General features: G+C 45.0%; 2 protein-coding genes across 3 annotated transcripts; one reads left to right on the top strand and one right to left on the bottom strand.

The window, feature by feature from the left end:
- Positions 1-126: 126 nt before the first annotated feature.
- On the top strand, positions 127-2,141 carry LOC124188569 (NPC1-like intracellular cholesterol transporter 1). The gene is made up of 3 exons (XM_046581299.1): positions 127-957; positions 1,030-1,636; positions 1,722-2,141. Exons 2-3 carry the CDS (start codon positions 1,078-1,080, stop codon positions 1,808-1,810), a joined length of 648 nt encoding a protein of 215 aa, XP_046437255.1. The 5' UTR covers positions 127-957; positions 1,030-1,077; the 3' UTR covers positions 1,811-2,141.
- On the bottom strand, positions 1,924-17,955 carry LOC124188525 (laminin subunit gamma-1-like). 2 transcript variants are annotated; one of them, XM_046581218.1, is made up of 14 exons: positions 17,570-17,955; positions 14,605-14,881; positions 11,787-11,904; positions 11,533-11,716; positions 11,331-11,461; positions 10,994-11,175; positions 7,028-7,213; positions 4,743-6,880; positions 3,859-4,669; positions 3,596-3,795; positions 3,379-3,537; positions 3,192-3,309; positions 3,017-3,129; positions 1,924-2,953 (listed from the first exon to the last, which is right to left on the bottom strand). In XM_046581218.1, exons 1-14 carry the CDS (start codon positions 17,711-17,713, stop codon positions 2,831-2,833), a joined length of 4,884 nt encoding a protein of 1,627 aa, XP_046437174.1. In that variant the 5' UTR covers positions 17,714-17,955; the 3' UTR covers positions 1,924-2,830. The 2 variants fall into 2 exon arrangements, with proteins under 2 accessions (XP_046437174.1, XP_046437182.1); XM_046581226.1 differs by lacking the exons at positions 10,994-11,175; positions 11,331-11,461; positions 11,533-11,716; ... (1 more) ...; positions 14,605-14,881; positions 17,570-17,955 and adding an exon at positions 8,343-10,324.
- Positions 17,956-18,248: the final 293 nt, after the last annotated feature.

Genomic DNA, 18,248 nt, shown 5'->3' with positions numbered 1-18,248 from the left:
ATATTATTCCTGAAATCCGCCAGGTGGCGACCGAAGTAAGTTGATGTGGATGGTCTAAGTGGTTGAAGTCTGATAACTCGCGACTTCGAATCCAATGTGTTACGAGTTCGTTGTGATTCCGATAATTCGACGTGAATGTCCAATCCGCGTTCCGTTCCCGAATTCGAAGCGTCCCGCCAGAGAAGTCAGGCATAGGTTGAATTGACGACTCGTCTTCGGACGAAGTTTGTATCGTCAGGACATTAAGTCAAGCCGCTTGATTGAACAATGTAACTGAATATAGTTGAACCTCAGGTTTACTAAGATCAGGTGTTGTCCCAACAAGAAAGAGCTAGACCAGAGCGTAGTACAGAATAGTATTTGGCTCCTCCACATCAGGTTATGTTTTTGATGCGTGTTCTCATTTTTTTTTTCTATTCAAGCAACCATTGCTAAAATGAACATGAATTGTTTCAGTGTTCTAATGTAATTTACTGCTTTACTAAAAAGTTAATTTTCGCACAAAGTTCAATACTCAAATCAATAACTGGTATTTTTTTTTATCATATTGGGCTTAGCTAGGAAAATGGATTGCTTCCTTTGTTATTGGAACTGACTTTTCACTTTATCTAAGGACTTACTTTGTCGCTAGGACGTACCAATGATGCACAAAACAAATAAAAAATTAACAAACTGTTTGAATATTCCGCCATGTCAGAATTTATTTCCCCAAAAATCTGATATTTCCCCAAGCAATGCAGATATTTTTTTCGTCTGCTCTCTTGATAATCAGTTTTTTCGACTCGTGTTATTTTCTAGCGGTTAGATCTATTGCCACGAAATGATGTCGTGGCGCGAAAGTCGAAACTGAAAGAATATTGTCTATGCCCCTAGGGCGTTCAATACGGACCCATTCATCCGATTATTCCGTTTTTGCTCCTCGGAATTGGAGTTGACGACATGTTCGTCATCATCCAGGTGGGTCCTATTATTCAATGTCTAATCTAGTTATATCAAGTTAACGTATTGTTTCTTTTTTTAAATCGCTAGGCGCTAGATAATTTATAGGAAGAGAAGCAATTACCGATTCCGGAACGGATGGCTCGAGCCATGAAACACGCCGGAGTGTCAATCACGGTCACGTCCGTCACTGACATCGCCGCATTCGCCATTGGAGCAACGACCAGCATGCCGGCCCTGCGATCCTTTTGCATCAACGCCATGTCGGGCATTTTGATGCTCTTCGTCCTGGAAGTGACTTTCTTCGTCGCGCTGACTGTGCTGGACGAGCGCCGCAAAGAGCGCTACCGGATCGGCTGCTGCTTCCAGCCTAAAACGGAAAACTGGCAGCCGGCCCCGTGCTCCCAGCGCGATTTGCTCAAACTCTTTTTCGAGCGCTTCTACGGCCCGTTTCTGCTGCGGACGCCCGTCAAGGTCTTGGTGATGATCATGACAGCGGCCCTGGTCTCCGTCAACATTTGGGGCATCTTCCAGCTGGAGCAAAACTTTGACCCCAATTGGTACTTGAACGAACACTCTTACCCGTCGGAATACTTCAACGCCATGAGGCTCTACTTTCCCGAAAGCGGCGAACGGGCCTCCGTCGACCTGGTTGGGCGTGCTTTATGTTACTGCCATGGTCATGCAGATAAGATAAGTATGCGTATTGTAGTTAAATATTATTCGAGAAAAAAATTTAACTTAATGAGAATGAATTGATTGTATTACCCTTAAAATAACAGCTCTAGGTATGTACCTTTGGTGGGTCGTCTACGGTTTTTATCATGAGCTCAAGGACAAAGAAAAGGAAAAAAGACCTGCTTGTTGGTAATTCCTCGACTAATCCTGCCACTTCCGACCCTGTCTAGATCACTTTATGACGGGAAATGTTGTCGATTTATCTATATTTTTCGATAATAGATAATATAAAAGAAACTGCTTTGTTTAAATGGTCATGTATTGAGTCAAAACAGCGGCAGTGAGTGCAAACATGGATTTTCAAAAAAGGTATTATACAAAAAGGAAGTTTGTTTCAGAGGAAACGCATGAACGGGAGAGGGCTTAAAAAAAGATGGGAATTAAGACGTAATTTTTTCTTATCCCCAAAAACATTTAGAATAATCGATCCATTCAGAATTCTTTTCGGTCCACAAGAAGTTTCAGCGTTCGACAACAAACGGTCACGTTTATAAGAAAATGACGAGTGGGAAACACACGCACGTCCGTCTTTGGCATTCATCAGAGAGAATCCCTTAATGCAATTTTTAACTAATTCATTTTGAAAAAATCTCAGATAAAGAATTCCGATTTAAAATCCTGGGCACAAAAGAGTCTAAACACAATTTGATTTGTCAGTGAAGGAAGGTGAAAAAAAAGGTTAGGGAGGAATCATTTTGGCACATGACGAAATAATTGTATCAAACAGGCACTTGCGACATCAACGGCACTCTGGAGAGGAAGGCACAGTGATGTGAAAAGATTGAAAAAAAAAAAGAATTAAACAAATAAACGGAATAACACACCCCAAACAAAGGGGGAGTCGATGTAAAGAAAGTGATGGAGTCGGAACAACTAAGAAAAACTAGAGTAGTGCAAACAGAACTTTTGTGTTAAGCTCTCTAACTTCTTAACTTCAATCAACATAGTTTGTATGATGTTTTATGACTAAGTGCCCAGTCGATTTAGATACGTAACGAGCTAGGCGATAGTTTTGTCCCCCCCCCCTATTAAAATCTTTTTCCTTTACGAAAATTGATTTCTGTCAAACTTTTACGGTTTTGAAACATTTTTTTTTCATTTAACGGCGAAGAGCGTTCCAAGGAACTCCCAAAACATATGGAATCATCCGTTATTAAGGTTCCAACTTCAGCCTCTTCCAACAACCCTCAGGTAGAGCCTCCTTGATGGCCTCGACGTTATCGACCTCTAGTCGAAGACGGGCCAATTCTTCTTCGTAATCTCTTACCCATTGATTCTAAATATACAAACAAAATTGAATTGCGACATTCAGATAATAAAATAACCTTCTCAGTCGTACCTGAGTGACTCGAGCCGTCCTCATCTCTTCAATGCGCCGTTCGATATCAGACTCGATAAAGTCCCGTTCGGCAATGATTAATTTTCGCTCCAGTTCATCCAAAGCGGCAGTATCTGTTAAGCACCACAGAATTTAGTTAACCGTTAATGGGCTGAGGTAATGTTTTGATAAATACCAATATTTCCCATGTTATTGAGAGATATGAGAATCTCATTCACTGAGCTGATGGCTTCACGGACTTTAACAGTCGAATCCGCTGAAATGCTCTTGGCTTGATTAGCCTTCTCCAAAGCCTGATTTCGAATTGATAAAACAAAACATTTTGATTGCTGAAAAGTAACACATTTTAAATTTCAAATGACCTCTTTAGCGAGTCCTTGATCTTCAGCAGCTTCAGCTTCCAAAGTTCTCATTCGGTTAGCCGTATCAGCTACACTAGCAGTGAGACTTTCGGCCGTATCTTTCAATTGACCGGCTTTATCTCTCGTCTCTGAAGCGCCTTGGCGAATCATTACAGCGTCCTTATAATGAAAATGTTTGATTTGCCTAATTCTTTTGAACGAATGTTAATTTTAATACCTTTGAGGCTTGTTCCGCGTGTTCTTGAGCCTGTTTTGCAGAATCACGAGCCACTCGGGCATCGGACTCGGCACCGGCCAGGGCATTTTGCGCTTCTCGCGTTCTTTCTTCAGCTTGCTCAATCAAATTTGTGATTTCGACGGCTTGACCAAGAGCATCGCGAGCTTTTTCTTTACTTTCCTGCACCAGCGAGTCGAAACCTAAGATCCAATCATTTTTAAATTCCTATACGAAATGTCATTGCCGTTTCATTAAAAAAATACCTTCGAGTGTTTCAAGCGTCTTTTGGGCCTCGGCAAGGGTTTTTTCGCCCAGTGAGACGGCTTCTTGAGACCTTCCCAAGGCTACATCGGCGTCAGCGAGTAATTCATCCGCGATTTGCTGCTGCGCCACTCCTTTGGCCAACACATCACCAGCGCCAATGATTTGGTCACTAACTTCATCCAACATGTTGGCGTTTTCCGCCGCCAGCTGATCGGCTTCTGCCTTGATTTGACGCGATTCTTCCGAATGCTGGGCAGCTTGGCGTTTCATAAATTGCCACTCAACATTGGGAACCACCAGACTGTAGGCGTCACCCAGAAGACTAAGAGCTTCGGTGTAAGCCGATTGGGCATTAGTGAGCGCCTCCTTGGCCATAGCCTGAGTGCGGGCAAGGGTCTGTTCAGTAATGGTCAACTCCTTGCGGAGTCCACCGATTTCTTCTGTACTGTTCTTCTGCTGATCGACAGCTTCTCGAGCCAACTGGTAAGCACTGCTGGATGTGTTGAGGGCTTCCTGCGCTGTGGATTCAATCAGCGCCGCAGCATCGTCAAGTGTGTCGGCCGCTTGGCGGGCATCGCGAGCAATTTGTGACATGCGCTCGCTCTGTTGGCCAAATTTCTCCGAGCGCTGGATCGCCCGTTGTAGAGCATCCGATCCTTCCGTCTCCAAATAACGTTGAGCAGATTTAAGGGATTCTCTGGCCCGTTCCACTGCGGCTTCGGCCACGGTTAAATTGCCAACTCCGGCTGCAGTGGCGCGTCTTGAACTCTGCGTCCGCATTTCAATTTCTCCAGTCATTTGTTGAACTTGCTGTAATCATTTATTGAGAATTAGTCAATCGAAAGAATAAAATTTTAAATCAAGTTTAAAAAATCAAACAAACCTTTAATCTATTCTTCAACTCTTCCAGCTGGATGCTTATGCTTTTGTCACCGCCACTCTGCATCTTGGCGTCTACCCAGAGTTGATCGACACGGTCCTGGACTTCGGCCAGTTTTCTATCAAAATCAAGATCCGCGATGATGGTCGGGTTGGAGATGATGCGTTGCAGAATCGTTGCCAGATCGGCCATCTTGGCTCGGTGCTGATCGACGGCCTCCTGTACCAAATTGTAACAAGGCGGGCAATCCTTACATCCAGCTTCACGGTCGTGCTTGTTTTCTTTACAGCGGTCGCAGCGACGGCCTTCGACATTGTCTCGGCATCGACACTGTCCATCAGGATCGTCACACTGAAGCGACAGGGATCCGATGGTGTCGCATTCGCAAGGTTTGCATCCGTCGTAAGAGAATCCGAATTGGTTGGGAGCACAAGAATCGCATCGTAGACCGACAACGCCAGGCCGGCAGAAACATTGCCCATTTCGAACGTTACAGGTCCTGTTTAGTGCGCCGACAGGATCGCAGTTGCAAGTTTGACATCCGTTTCCGCTCTCCAAGTCGAAGAATCCGTCCAGGCAGCGGTCGCAGTTGTTGCCCATCACGTTCGGTTTACATTCACACTGTCCGCTGACCTGATCACATTGAAGGGTACCGGAAGGAAGCTGCAGAGTTCCACGGCGGAAGCACTGACAAGGCCGGCAATCGCCTTTATTAAGGGCCAGAGCGTCGCCAAAGAATCCGGCCAGGCAGGAATCGCAACGGTATCCGGCAGTGTTGTAGATACACTTGAGACATTCGCCCGTCGTTCGGTTGCAATTGCCCACAGCGTTGGGATCGACATTTCCGTTGCAATCGCAAGGCTGGCAAGGTCGTCGGGTACCGAAACGGCCCTCGGGATCACCGAAATAGCCATCGCTGCACAATTCGCATCTCGGGCCGGCGTAACCGACCGGACATTCGAGGCAAACGACAGTTTCGTCGGCCAGTTCGATACAAGCGCCACCGTTGGGACACGGGCAAGGATTGCAATCGTTGGGCGTTCCTTGAAGAGCGTTGCCGTAAAATCCCCGGGCGCATCGCTCGCAGTTGTCGCCTGCCGTGTTGTGCTGGCAAATGCAGCGGCCGCTTTCGGCGTCGCAAATATCGGCGTGTCCGTTGCAATTGCAAGGGACGCAGCGGGCAAACGGACCGCCGTTGGCGGGCTCGTGACGGAATCCCGGAGCGCAGGATTCGCAAAATTGGCCGACGTAACCTTCAGGGCAATTGCAGCGTTCAATCCAGTTGGCAGGTGAACCGCTGCCGCCTCGACGGGCCGTCTCCAGTTTGACATCATCCAGGTAACCCGCACCGCGGGGCGTGTAGGTGCCACGGATTCTGATGGCGGTCAAGTTGGCCAAAACGCTGATGAAATCACGGGACGACAGACGCGGATTCCAGCCGTAATCGGGATGTTCGTGCAGTCTGAACGAATAGACTTGGTTCGATGCCGATGGCAGTTGGTTGCCTTGGCCGAAGATGGGCTGCGAGATGGTCAGTCCGGATCCTTCCAACACGACGTCATCGATGGAAGCGCGGGCTCCAGCTTCGTTGGTTCGCAGCGTGAAATGCAACTGCTGGTTGTAACTCGTTCGCTGGTCGTTCAAGTAACGTTCGGGGGCTGAGAAGACGACGGCGTCACGGCCGGGCGCACTGACTCCAATGTTTCCCAACAGTGAATTATAGGCCAGCGTGATTGGCCGATTTCCAGGTTGTTCCAGGGCCGACCATTTCTCATCGGAACGAGCGAACACGCTCTCGATTAATCCACGGGCGTAGCCGGTGGCCGACCTGCAGACGGACGAATGGCCGTAGCAGAAACACGGAGTGGCGCCGAAGAGATTTTCAGCGTCCAAATTGAAGTAGCCGGGCTTGGCGCGGTCACAGCGCTGGCCTTCGACGTGATCTTTGCACGAGCAACTGCCCGTTTCCGAGTCGCAGCGCGGTTGCCCACCCAGACTGCCGGCCACATTGCATCCGCAAGGGCGGCACCCTTGCGGTCCGAAATCGTAGAAATTCTCTTCGCATCGGTCACATTTGTCACCAGTCACGCCCGGCTTGCACGAGCATTTACCTTCGCGGTTACACTGCAAGCTCCGTGAACCTTTAATCGAGGAGAAAGCAACCCAAAACTCAATTAAGTTAAACACCGCCTTTTTTTTCCTTATTTGGCTACCTCGTAACGATCAAGCCGAATGTGTTTTATAATTGGATTAAGGTGTGCTAATGAAGTGTAAAATGATTGATTCACCTGTCTCGTCACAATTGCAGGGTACGCAGTAATTATCTTCGCGCTGGTAAAACTGTTCGCGGCAGCGTTCACAGTTGGGTCCGTCGCGGTTGGCCGTGCAATCGAGGCAATGGCCGCCGTGACCGGTAGCGTCGAACAAGGCCTGATCGAAGTAACACCGGCTGGAGAATCCGTTACAGTTGCAAGCTGAGTATGTAACAAACAGAGAAATCAATGCATGTAGACTATTTGAAACATCATTTTGTTTTATTTTAGTTTCCCCTCGTTCGAAACAGTCGGAGGTCAACACCTGGATGATGTCATTGATTGAAGCGACCCTATACAACAACACGACGAGTATACTAAAAAAGGGGCTACGGAGCATGAAATAGAGTACAGTAATTAGCCGAAACACACGCACCATTCCCATCAAAAGAAATGACGTGCCAAGGCGGGTCCCGCCCGTTTCAACGCGCACATACGTACACCCTAGGACCGTATAAAAATTCGAATGTTGCGTACGCAAGAAGAAACATCCTCCTTCTCCAAACGTGAGCTCTATGGAGACAATACACCATTTCGGAATCGGTAATGAGAGTAGGGTGTTGTTGGTCTCCGCCTTGCACGATTTCCCGAACAAGAAGAATATGTCATGTTGTTTTCCATCGGCGCGTGTAATCAAAGAAAAAAAGAAAAACGGAGGAAATCCTTCTTCTTTTTTTTTCCAAATAGTTAAATAGAAAAACTACTTAGAGACTCTTTGTTTGTTCCCTAGCTACGGAATAAATTGCAGAAAAAAGGGGAGAAAATAGAAAACAACAGTTGGTCTCTCTTTGTCTTTGCCCATTTCTTCTTCCTTTTTTTTTTGTTCCAGGCTGTGTGTGTGTGTGTGTGTGTAAATTCCATTAGAAATTCTTTGGGAGAGAGAGAAGATTGTCGTTTTGGTTAGTCAAAGTTTATTGAAGCTGCCCTTGGGCCTGTCCTCCCTTCTGCAGAGTGTACACGGCGTAAAAGAGGCTGTAAAACACGAGCTTTTACGGTCGCCCTTTACTGTTCTCTGATTGGTTTTTCTGCTACAAACATTTGAAAAAGATGCGCCTCAAAAATCTACAGCAAAATGGAAGCCTCCTTCTGCTGTTCCAAAAAAGAAAAAGAAAAAACAAACGACTCCATTCAACATTGGGAGCCAACTTATTTCGAGCCTCTTTCCCAAGAAAAAATCGTCCCGACGAGCCCGCGCCTTACTTATGCACTCAAAACCAAAAACAACAACAACAAAAAATAGCGACAGACAGCTATAGCTTTTTTAAAAATGAACGGCGGGATAATAGCTTACAGGAACCGGTGAACCATGGCGTTTTGCCATCCCACGATGTCGCCGAAGCGCTTTGCAATACTAAACTCACGGACAAGCAGACAGCAACCATCAAACAAGAGCGCCTGCCCATTTTGGTCAATTAATAATTTATTCCTTTTTTGTAATTTGCCTTTGTGAAAAATTCAGCCGCAGAAACAACAACGACTCACGAATCCATCAAAAACTGGCAATTCTCGATAGAATTTATGGGGGAAAACGCACAAACAAATGAAATGTCGAAGAAGAAAATGGTCACAAGTCCGTCCCGTACGGTGTCTCGTCCCCGACTGAAGCCGCTACCTTGCCGGCCGCTTCCACTTATAACCGTTGTATACAAGTCCACCTGGTGAATCTTGGGTACACACGGATCACTGGGTATTATTCCAAACAAACCAAACAAAAAAAGAGCCCAAGTGTCGGCTCGAATGATGAACGGACGAGAAATGAAAAGAATTGCGCGACGAGTTGCGCGTTCAGATTGCAATGGCGTCATTCGAGTCGGTTCATTAAACGTGTTTTGTTTCGCTCAAAAAAAGAAGAAATGAAAGAAAAAAGAGAAAAGGTTGAGAGGGGGGGTTGTTGTTGACGAGAAGTTCTTTCCTCTTGTTCGGTTTTTAGGGGGGAAAAGGAGGAGGGCCGGATACCATTCATCACTTTCCCCAGGTGGTCTCCAGTCATTCAAACTTTGAAATCTGGAAAGCATTCCATCAGCGTTCTGATGAGGACCAAAGAGAGATGGATAATCAAAGACCGAAAGGTAGAAACTCACAACTACCGTCGATCTAGTTGAGATAATTGGTCCGAATCAATCAAAATCACAAGTCAAAACAAGGAAAGGAATCTGCTGCTTCTTGGCCGAGGACATTTAAATGTTACCTTATCTCTTCTTCCTTGAGGTTTCTCTTTTTTTACACTGACAAGTACCAAGAGGTTGGACGTAGGGGGGGATGGCCATTAAAAAGTCGCGTAAAACATCCAGCAACAACACAACCCCCCTCCTGCCCATCTTCCACCTTTCCTATACTCCATAGAGCGGGTGGAGTGTGGACAAGGTCCGCCCAAGTGAAAGCACACCGGGAAATTGCTACGTAATAGCTTTTCTTCAACGTCAGGTAAGAAAAGCAGCTTGACCCCCACCGCATCACATGCTGGAAGATTCTCGCTCCGTCAAAGGCAAAAATTTCAATTCATTTGACAGCTACCTTTCTTTTTATAAAAATCAGGAATGTTTTCTCTCTCTTTTTTACAGAAACTCGATTTTTTTAAATCTAAAAATGAAAAGAGCAGGTTGGCCCATGACTCGGCTGATTGTGAGTTGGCGTCTTGATTATTGGACGGCGCACGACAAAACAAACGCAACCGCCCATGCCTCAGTCAACAATGGGATGACCTCAGCGTTACTCTTCCAATTTCGTATGAATTCCCGAAAGTTCTTGCTGGTCAATTGATGGCTTCTTTAAAGCCACGACGGGAAGAAAGAAAGAAAGAAAAAAGGCGTACGCAGTCAGTCTCAGTCGTTTGACTTTGTCGACGTCCGAAGAAAAAGAAACACTACCCAATCAATTGACGCCAAAATTGGTCATAGCTGGAAATATCACGGACATATATCCAACACCTAGACGACAAAAACAGCACCGTGAAAAGGAGAAAAAAACAAAACGGGATTTCTTTTCTTCGCCGTCGCATTGCGTCGTCGTCGTCGTCGTCGGCGGCATGAAAAATATATCCACACAAGCGACGTCCAGGAGATTGGCCCTCAAAACAAACCGCAGCTGCTGTTTGCCATCATATAAACTTAATGAGGCCCCTATAGGAAGGATTTATAGAGTCGGCCTGCCTTTGGGATTTCCAAAGAATCTGACCGTATAGGAAAATAGAATCGATCGTTTCCATAAAAATGTTGACCCTTTTCTCTCGACTTGTTTCGACGAGGGTTCAAATAAAAACCAGCGGCAGTGGCTACCTGGGAAATCTTTCGGGAGCTTCTGATAAAGTCAGCAGTGCTGCTCGCAGTCGGGGAGATATCAACAAAACTGTATATAAAGCAAGAAACGTGTAACGAAAGGGAACAAAAAATAATAATATAAATATAATTTCCTATCTGGAGGGGGTTGAAAAAAAAAATGGAATCGTATGAAATGGGCGTTGGCGGCGGCGGTAATCTTTCAACTTCTTGTCTCTTTTTCTCTCCTCTTTCTCGTGTTCTTCACCGGCTGTGGCGAAGACGCCCTGTAAAAGGCAACGCCTTATGGATTAATGATGTGAAACTTAAGTTTCTTTCCCCTGGATAAATTACGAGGAAAGAGAGAGAGAGAGAGAGAGAAAAAAATATGCGTCTTATCGAGATGGTTGACCCATCTTTTCAATTCCGAGCACGGGGCTACGTCCGTTACAATCAGCTCCATCGAAGGGTGACGAAGACGTATCATCAGTCTCGTGATCACAGCCTTTGTAAGGACGCCCCCCCCCCCACATTCCCCTGTAACCTTTTTGAATGTATAATGAGCAGCTCCGTTTCTAAGGACTCTGAGGAACTGTGAGGGTATAAAAGAAGCGGTATGCTAAACGGGCAGACTGTTTCGACGACGGACGCATAATGCCGAGGAGATAAATGAACACATTTGACTTACGAAGGCATTCATTGGCATCGTCGGCGGTGGCGCGGGCCCACGGACGGTCATTATAAAACGGGAGGCATTCTTGGCAGTCTCGACCGGCCGTGCTGTGCTCGCAACGGCACACCAAGTTCGAGTAGCTGCCATCTTCCGACGAACTCGACACGCACTCGGAGGCGTGGCCGTTACACTTGCATCTGTCGGACGAATGAGAAAACACATTACAGAGATGAAGAACCTTCTATTAAACAGCCATCACAAACGGCTACTCTTTGTGAAGTAAAAAATGCATTTGGTAATGAAGAGTAATCACGGTCATTCAAAAAGAAAGAAGGTGGTGATAATATCTTACCTGCCACCAACAGCAAAATCAGAAATGGCGTAAAAGTAAGACTTGAGCACTTTGGGATCACCAAAGACTTCATCACCAAAGGTGTTTAAACGATCCAAAGTGATCCTGATGTCAGTGGCAGTTACGAAATCCTGTCACAAACAAAAATATTGATGTAAACTATTAAACGACTCACTTGTGGGAAATATAATTCATGAAATACCTGGAGTTCCTTGCTCTCGTCAAAGTTATAAGCAGATGGTCGTCCTTCCAAAGTAGAGAAGGCCACGTTGCCTCCAGTCAACGGTGAGATATCAGAAAATTCAGACGTGCACAGGGCACGTTTTTCGTCATCACGTCGAACAAAGTTGCTGTCAGGCAGTCCGTAAGTGTCACGACATGTAGCACTGAGAAAAGAGAAAACAGTTCAAATCCAAACTTTTGTTTTGGGAATAGACGAGCCATCTAGCGACAAACCTGTAAAACTGATAGGGCAACCAAGGACCATCTTCCGACGTTCGCTTGTAGAGGGCGAAACTCTCTGGGCGGGGAGATTGAAATTTGACACGAATGTATGTGATGTCGAATGCCTTTCCTGTTGAAAAAAGAATGAAAAGTCACAGAAAAAATCAATTTCGTCCCATGAAAATCGAATAAAAATTTGTTAACAGCTGAATACTAAATAAGACATTAAGCGACACCGGAAGCCCCGCTCTTTTATCAGCGAGCGATTAACGGCAAGTACTGTGAGCCAACTAATCGCTATCACCGCCCATAAATTTTTGTTTTCATTTCCCTTCATTTCTGTCTGCCTCTCATTATCTCAGACAAACAGTCGATTACATCCAACAACTCTAGAAAAGAAAAACAAATAAAAAAAGGCGAACGAAAATGGGTTCTTTTTATGGTTTTCGGCCGGCCTCCTTTCAGAAATGTTCAACAGATCGCCCACTGTCAAAGTTTTCTAGTTTTTTCTCGCGCTCGACCGATTTCTACGGCTCCGTTTAAAACAAGCCGAAGACGTTTGACCATCGGATAGACATTCGGACTTTCCGAGTAGATAAGACAAGGAAGTGAGTTTTAAAGCTAAACATTTTTCTAATGGAAGTAGACGGCGAAGGCCGTAGACTAAACTAATAAACAAATCCCCCCCATATAGAGAGCAGCAGCTCTTGCTCTGCTGCTGCTGCTGCTGCTATGGCTCGTCCACAGCATCTGTTTTTCCCGCAGGGCTCTGCATTTCTTTACAAAAACTTGTTATTTTCCTTCTTTTTTTTTCGCATTACACACATTTATTCGTGTCTAAACATACTGCCGAATAAATCCGTCGACAGAAAAAAAAAATCGGGGTCCCTTTTCACTTGATGTGTTGGTATATAGAATATCGTTTCCTTTTGGTTCTAATCACATCGCTGGGTCGCAGATTTCCTGTCTCGAAAGCTGAAGGGACCGCCATTTAATTCATGCGTGCAACATTTAATTCGTCAACGAGTGTTACGCGCGAAAGAAACAAAAAAATGAACGGCCCTCAGAAATCTCAAGAAGATGAACCGGGCATCAAACTGGCCACCCAAAAAGGGGGAAAAAATAATAACAGAGAAGTTATTATACGGTACGACCTGCTTTTTGCGATTTTATGGGGCGTATATCTTTTGTTTTTTTTTCAGATAAAAAAAGAAAAAAAGAGAAAAGGGAGATTTGTTGAAGAAGAATTTCCAGTGTTATACGATCGGCTTATTTTTTTGTTGTTGTATGTTGAACACACGGACAGACACCTGGGCTGTCTGGCATCTCATAATGGTTATCTCCTTTTTTTGTGTATGGGGAGAAACAAGATGAGGATGAAGGACTACAAAGGGTTAAAGGTAAAACTGAATATAGGGGCTAAACAAAGAAGGGGGGACACACGCGAAGCCCTGTAAACGAATGCCCGCGCATTCTTGAGCGTGCACGGTCGTGATTCGACACTAATCAAGCAGACCCTACAAGAGTTACGAGTATATAATTAATAGTTCTTTTTTCCATCTATTCTTTTCCAGTCATTTTCCCTCCCCTTTGGCTTCTTTTAATCCTTTGTCACTTCTGTTATTGTTCACCGAAAAGAATAAAGGAAAAAGAAAACGAATAATTTTCTTTTCTTTCAGAAAAATAAAAAAAAGCGGTGGCAGCTGGAAATTATGACTCTCGCTGGCTCTCTACGAAGGCGGAGAATGGGGGGAAGGAAAAAAAAAATTCCTCCCGTGTCAGTTGACAAGACGACGACCGCGGGAGTCGCCGCCGTCGTCTCGGCACGAACGAAGCGCCGTGCATACAAAGTGGGAGGACTGGCATATTTTATTGGACATCCTTCTCCGTGTCCTTAAAGACTTTCTCGCCGAGTTCTTGAACTCTTCTGGGTGCTAAGGCTATATAACCAACACTGCAGGAGAGAGAGAGATCTAAAAAACTCGACTTGATTAAAAAATACGGAAGTGTTTTAGGTTTTAGTCGCACGAGGCTACTGTGTGTGAAGAAGCGGAAATTTCGTTGATTAACCTCATATTTTTCAAACTTGAAAAGGGGTTTCTTTCTTATATTCTGATTTAAAATGAATATGTAGGGGAGTTTGGAAAGATAAAAGTCTATGGCATAGCTTGTTGAGTGGAGCCACATGTGTTTCGGATCGTATTACTTTTGACCTGCTGACTATCAACGGAGCCCCGCCGCTCTCGGAGGATCGCCACTAGAGAGAGGGTCGTTAAAAATTGTTCGAATGTTTTCCATTTTCACAGGGCTCTTGAGAATGTAGAAAGCAACCCAAAAGCTGAGGAGAAGAAGAAGAAGAAGAAAAAAAGATCGAATTTTGTGCGGTTCTCATTTCAAAACCCGATGACTGGGACCAGATATCAAAAGCCGGAAGGAATCGGGGAGGAGCTTTGGGGGGGAAAAGAAATGGAGCGTGTAGCATCGTTGATATGTTTGTAGAGCTAACCATAGAGTTAGCTCTGAGTTTCTGCGTTCCATATAGATGCAAATTTGATTTGGCCGGGGCAGCAGTCAGCCGCTCACTCTTGGAGGTCGCCAGCAGCGCTCATGTTGATTTTCTCATATTTTTTACTCGTGTGTGTGTGCACGTCGGCGGTCTTTTTCTAGCCCCTTACCAGGAGGCGCCAAAAACTCATTAGCCGACGAGAAAAAGCCAAACACACAGGCACGCACGAACCACCGCGCGGCGTAACGAGTGACGGTTACTCATTACGCATTAGCTGAGGGTAGTCTTGGCGAATCAATTACCATATAGGAGATAATAACTTACGAAGATTGAGAGTCAAGTTGACTTGAGTCGGGTACTGGATGCCCTCCAGCATCGTGTCCGACTGCCACCAGGTGATGTTGTCGTTGTTGTTGAAGTCGGTCAGGTAATCGGCCGGATGGGCCAAATGCGAAACGCGGGCGTCGCAAATGTCGCACGATTTCTCCGGTCCTTTGGCTCCCGTCTGCGTGCAGAACTCGCTCGGCCCGTACAGGCCGCAGGTGTTGGTCGCTTCCACTCGCCCGTTGAAAGCCGCGTTCACGAAATCGGGAATGCATCGCTGCAACAATCGCCAAGAAATGAAAAACAAAACAAAACAAAACCAAAAAGACATAAATTATTAAAAAGAAATGAAAGAATTTTCCATACAAAAGGATATTGGAAAGGATCACATCATCATCACGGGTCTAAACTGCCCGGGAAGTGCTGGTGTGTCCAAGGATGGACATGCAATCACCCTGTGGCGTAGCTACATGGCTAACTGCAGTCCAACGCGGACATTGTCCGATTAAAAAAAAACAAATTTGAATTTGGCCAAAAGAAATTCTGTAAAAAATCCCGGAATGGTGAGCAGCGCTCGCGCCGCCGCAATAAAGTGAAAGGGCCGCCTTGGTTTGATGGCCCTCTTTCATTTGCATATAGTGTGCTGGTTATTGTTCGTCGAGTCCCCTTTTATAATTCCGGAATGGATCGTCCCGACCCAGCAAAAAAACCCGCAGCACAAATGCCAATTTGTTTTTTTTTTTTTACCTTTTTTTTTATTAGGTTCGTTAGATAACAACAAAAAACAACACGATGTGAAATATCGTGTGGTTTTAACGGCTTGTATAATCGTTCATTTTCCAATTCGCCAAATGCGTCCGCTTTCAAATTTGAATTATAAATCAAATCGTGTCGGATGAAACTTGACATCACTGGAGCGCTATTACGCACACTAACGGTACTTATTATACATGTGTATACCAGACTTTTGATAAGAATTCTAGACTTCAAATTTTTTTTTTCTTTTCCTGAATGCGTGACTGAAAAAAGTTGCTGGCGAACGTGACATGGAAAATCTCCAGCACGATCAAAAAAATAACAAAAATAACAAACAAGTAAGATGGGGGGGGGGGGAATAATTTTTTCGGGAACAATCTCTTTTTTTTTCCTCTTCTCCCGGAATGCATTACACATGGCGTGTTTCGTTATACATTTGTTTGCTCTTGCGCGCGTGAAAAATACAGATATCCGAAAACAAGTTTTTTATTTCTCCCTTCATTTTCTTTTGATTTATCGGGAACCACTTTCGTGATCGCTCACGCACAAAATATTGAAAGGAGCTGCTACAATAGAGAGAAATCTCCTTTAGAAGAGACCGGTAAAATATTTTTAGGGATTCCAATCGAAATAAAAGCTTGATTTCGATAGTTATTTGAGTGGGTTTTTGTTTTTCTTTTCTCCCGTCTCTCTTTTTTTTTCTTTCTTTTTGTTAAATTGAGTCTCGTTAACTCTGACAGGTTTCGGTTTATCATTTTGCCAGCAGCGGGGAAAGAAAAAGATGAGAATTACACACACACACACAAAGAAAAAATCCTGGAAACTACAAAATAGCTGTGGGAAAGAATGAAATAAAAAAAGTGTTGGTGATGAACCACCCAAGAAGCAGCAGTCTCTTCTGGTGCAGTCGACAGGCGAGGGTATTACTTGTGTTCATCTTTAGTGTGGTATAATTTACCCCCTTCCGTTGGTGAGGCCGTTCTGTGAGTAACTGGATCTTCTCATCAAAACCAGACATGAACCTCCTTTTTTTCTTCTGCGTCTGCTCAACTCTCCAAAGTGACACTTGAATGTCTTCGTGCTGTTATTTTAGAGATTGCCGATGCATCAACACGAAAAGAACCCAGCCAGTTCAGAGGTCAGTTCTCAAAGATATCCCCAAATATTTCCTTCTCCTTGTAGATTATATGTGGAAAAATAAGAGAAAAATATAAAAATGGTTTCCACTGATCACACGCAGTTCATGTCGGCGATGGATATAAAATAGCGGCTTTTTTCTGACTCGGGATTCTTGTGTGTGCTGTGCAACCTTTCCGGCTCTTTCTCCCCTATTTCTTCTTTAATGGTGGAAAATAGACGAAAAGAGCGGCTTTCCTCCCGAGTTATTTATGTGGGAAATCGATTAGAATTTTTACCGGCAACGACAACGACGACCGACACCCCCGGTGGTGAGGACTGGGCGCAGAAGATGAGCCCAAGAAAGAAAAAAACTGTCGACAAGGTTTTTATAACAACAACAAAAACGGTGAGGGTAAAAGAAAGAAGAGACATAAAAATAGGGTCCCTCGGCGCAATTGAAGACATCTGTGTAAATAACTCATCACAGAGTTTCAGATATACACCCAACGATGCACAGGGTCTTGGGCTGGGCATAGTATATAGGAGAGTCGAGGGTTGGTTTGTGTTTGCGTGTCTATAACGACGGGGGAGAGGGAAATCATTTGGAGTAGTAACAGAGGGACAACTTCCGACCTTTGAACTTGAGGAGGGAATTTTTTCTTATAAGATATATTTAGAGTCTTTCTCACCCCCTGAGCATAGAGACGTCGCCGAAGAAAAAAATACGAGAGCCTTTTAAATGGTGCCATGTGTTTCCCACAGAGGGATTGAACTGCTGCTGCTGCTGGGAGGCAATTTCGCATTTGGCGGACTTCTTCAGGAAAGCGGAGATGCCCTCCACCAAAAAGGGCGACAACCAGAGGGGATAGACAAGAAATACAAGACTTTTTTTTTCCAAAAAAAAAGGGAAACCAACCCTGTGATAGTGCAAGTGCCACTCGACTAATGAAGACCCTTGTCCCCCCTCTTACCCCACCAGCACAGTTCAGAGAAAATGGTTATCTCCTTCAAAGAAGACATGGAGACAAAAGTTTGCCATCGACAAATGGTTGAAAATGAACAGAAGAGAGATTAAATTTTGGTTTTTTACCTGCGGATTCTGTTCGTCGTCGATGCAACGATTGCCAGATTGTTGATTGGTTCCGTCATCGCTGCCAATCAGCTGAGACTGTGCGGTCACAGCCTGGCTGGTCACGAGGAGCAACGAGGCCAGCAAAGAAACGACACTCATCATCCTCACGCCGACAGAACACTGTGCGCCGCGGCCGGAGAGATTCGTCTTCCTCCCGCACTAAAAAAACAAAATCGCACTGCTGGTGCTGGAAGACCGGAGTTATTATTAAAAAAAAACCACAACAAACTTCTTGTCAAACGCAAATCTTATTTTACGTATATTTTTAAAGGGAAGACCTGTCGGAGCGGAGAGTCGGAGAGCAACTGAACCGCCCTCTAGCCGGCCCAGTGAAAGACTTGGACGATTTGGTCCCTGTCCCTTTTCTCTATTCTTCGTTACCTCCTCCCCCATGCAGCGAGTCACAATCCGCTGGGTTTAGTTCACGTTGGTTTCAAAACCCGCGGGCCATCAACCTCTTGGATTTTTTGGGGGGGCTCCTCCCCCCCACCCGCGATCGGATTTGAAAATTGTTCCCACACACACACACACAAATGACTTCGTGCCATTTTATAACCCGAGTCTTCTTTGATGTTGCGTAACATTTGTCTTTTCACTCGTGAAGAAAAGAGACGAAACATCACGCAAATGTAAAAAA

Source organism: Daphnia pulex, chromosome 1, assembly GCF_021134715.1.
Source record: "Daphnia pulex isolate KAP4 chromosome 1, ASM2113471v1".
NCBI lineage: Eukaryota > Metazoa > Arthropoda > Branchiopoda > Diplostraca > Daphniidae > Daphnia > Daphnia pulex.
The sequence above is the reverse complement of the archived record's forward strand: the minus strand, read 5'-3'. Positions and strand labels throughout refer to the sequence as shown.

Coding starts and splice junctions, on each gene's coding strand:
- LOC124188569 (XM_046581299.1), top strand. CDS start 1,078: ATGGCTCGAGCCATGAAACACGCCGGAGTGTCAATCACGGTCACGTCC. Junction 1,637..1,721: donor TGGTCATGCAGATAAGATAA/GTATGCGTATTG, acceptor TTAAAATAACAG/CTCTAGGTATGTACCTTTGG.
- LOC124188525 (XM_046581218.1), bottom strand. CDS start 17,713: ATGATGAGTGTCGTTTCTTTGCTGGCCTCGTTGCTCCTCGTGACCAGC. Junction 14,882..17,569: donor ACGACGAACAGAATCCGCAG/GTAAAAAACCAA, acceptor CGATTGTTGCAG/CGATGCATTCCCGATTTCGT. Junction 11,462..11,532: donor ACGAGAGCAAGGAACTCCAG/GTATTTCATGAA, acceptor TGTTTGTGACAG/GATTTCGTAACTGCCACTGA.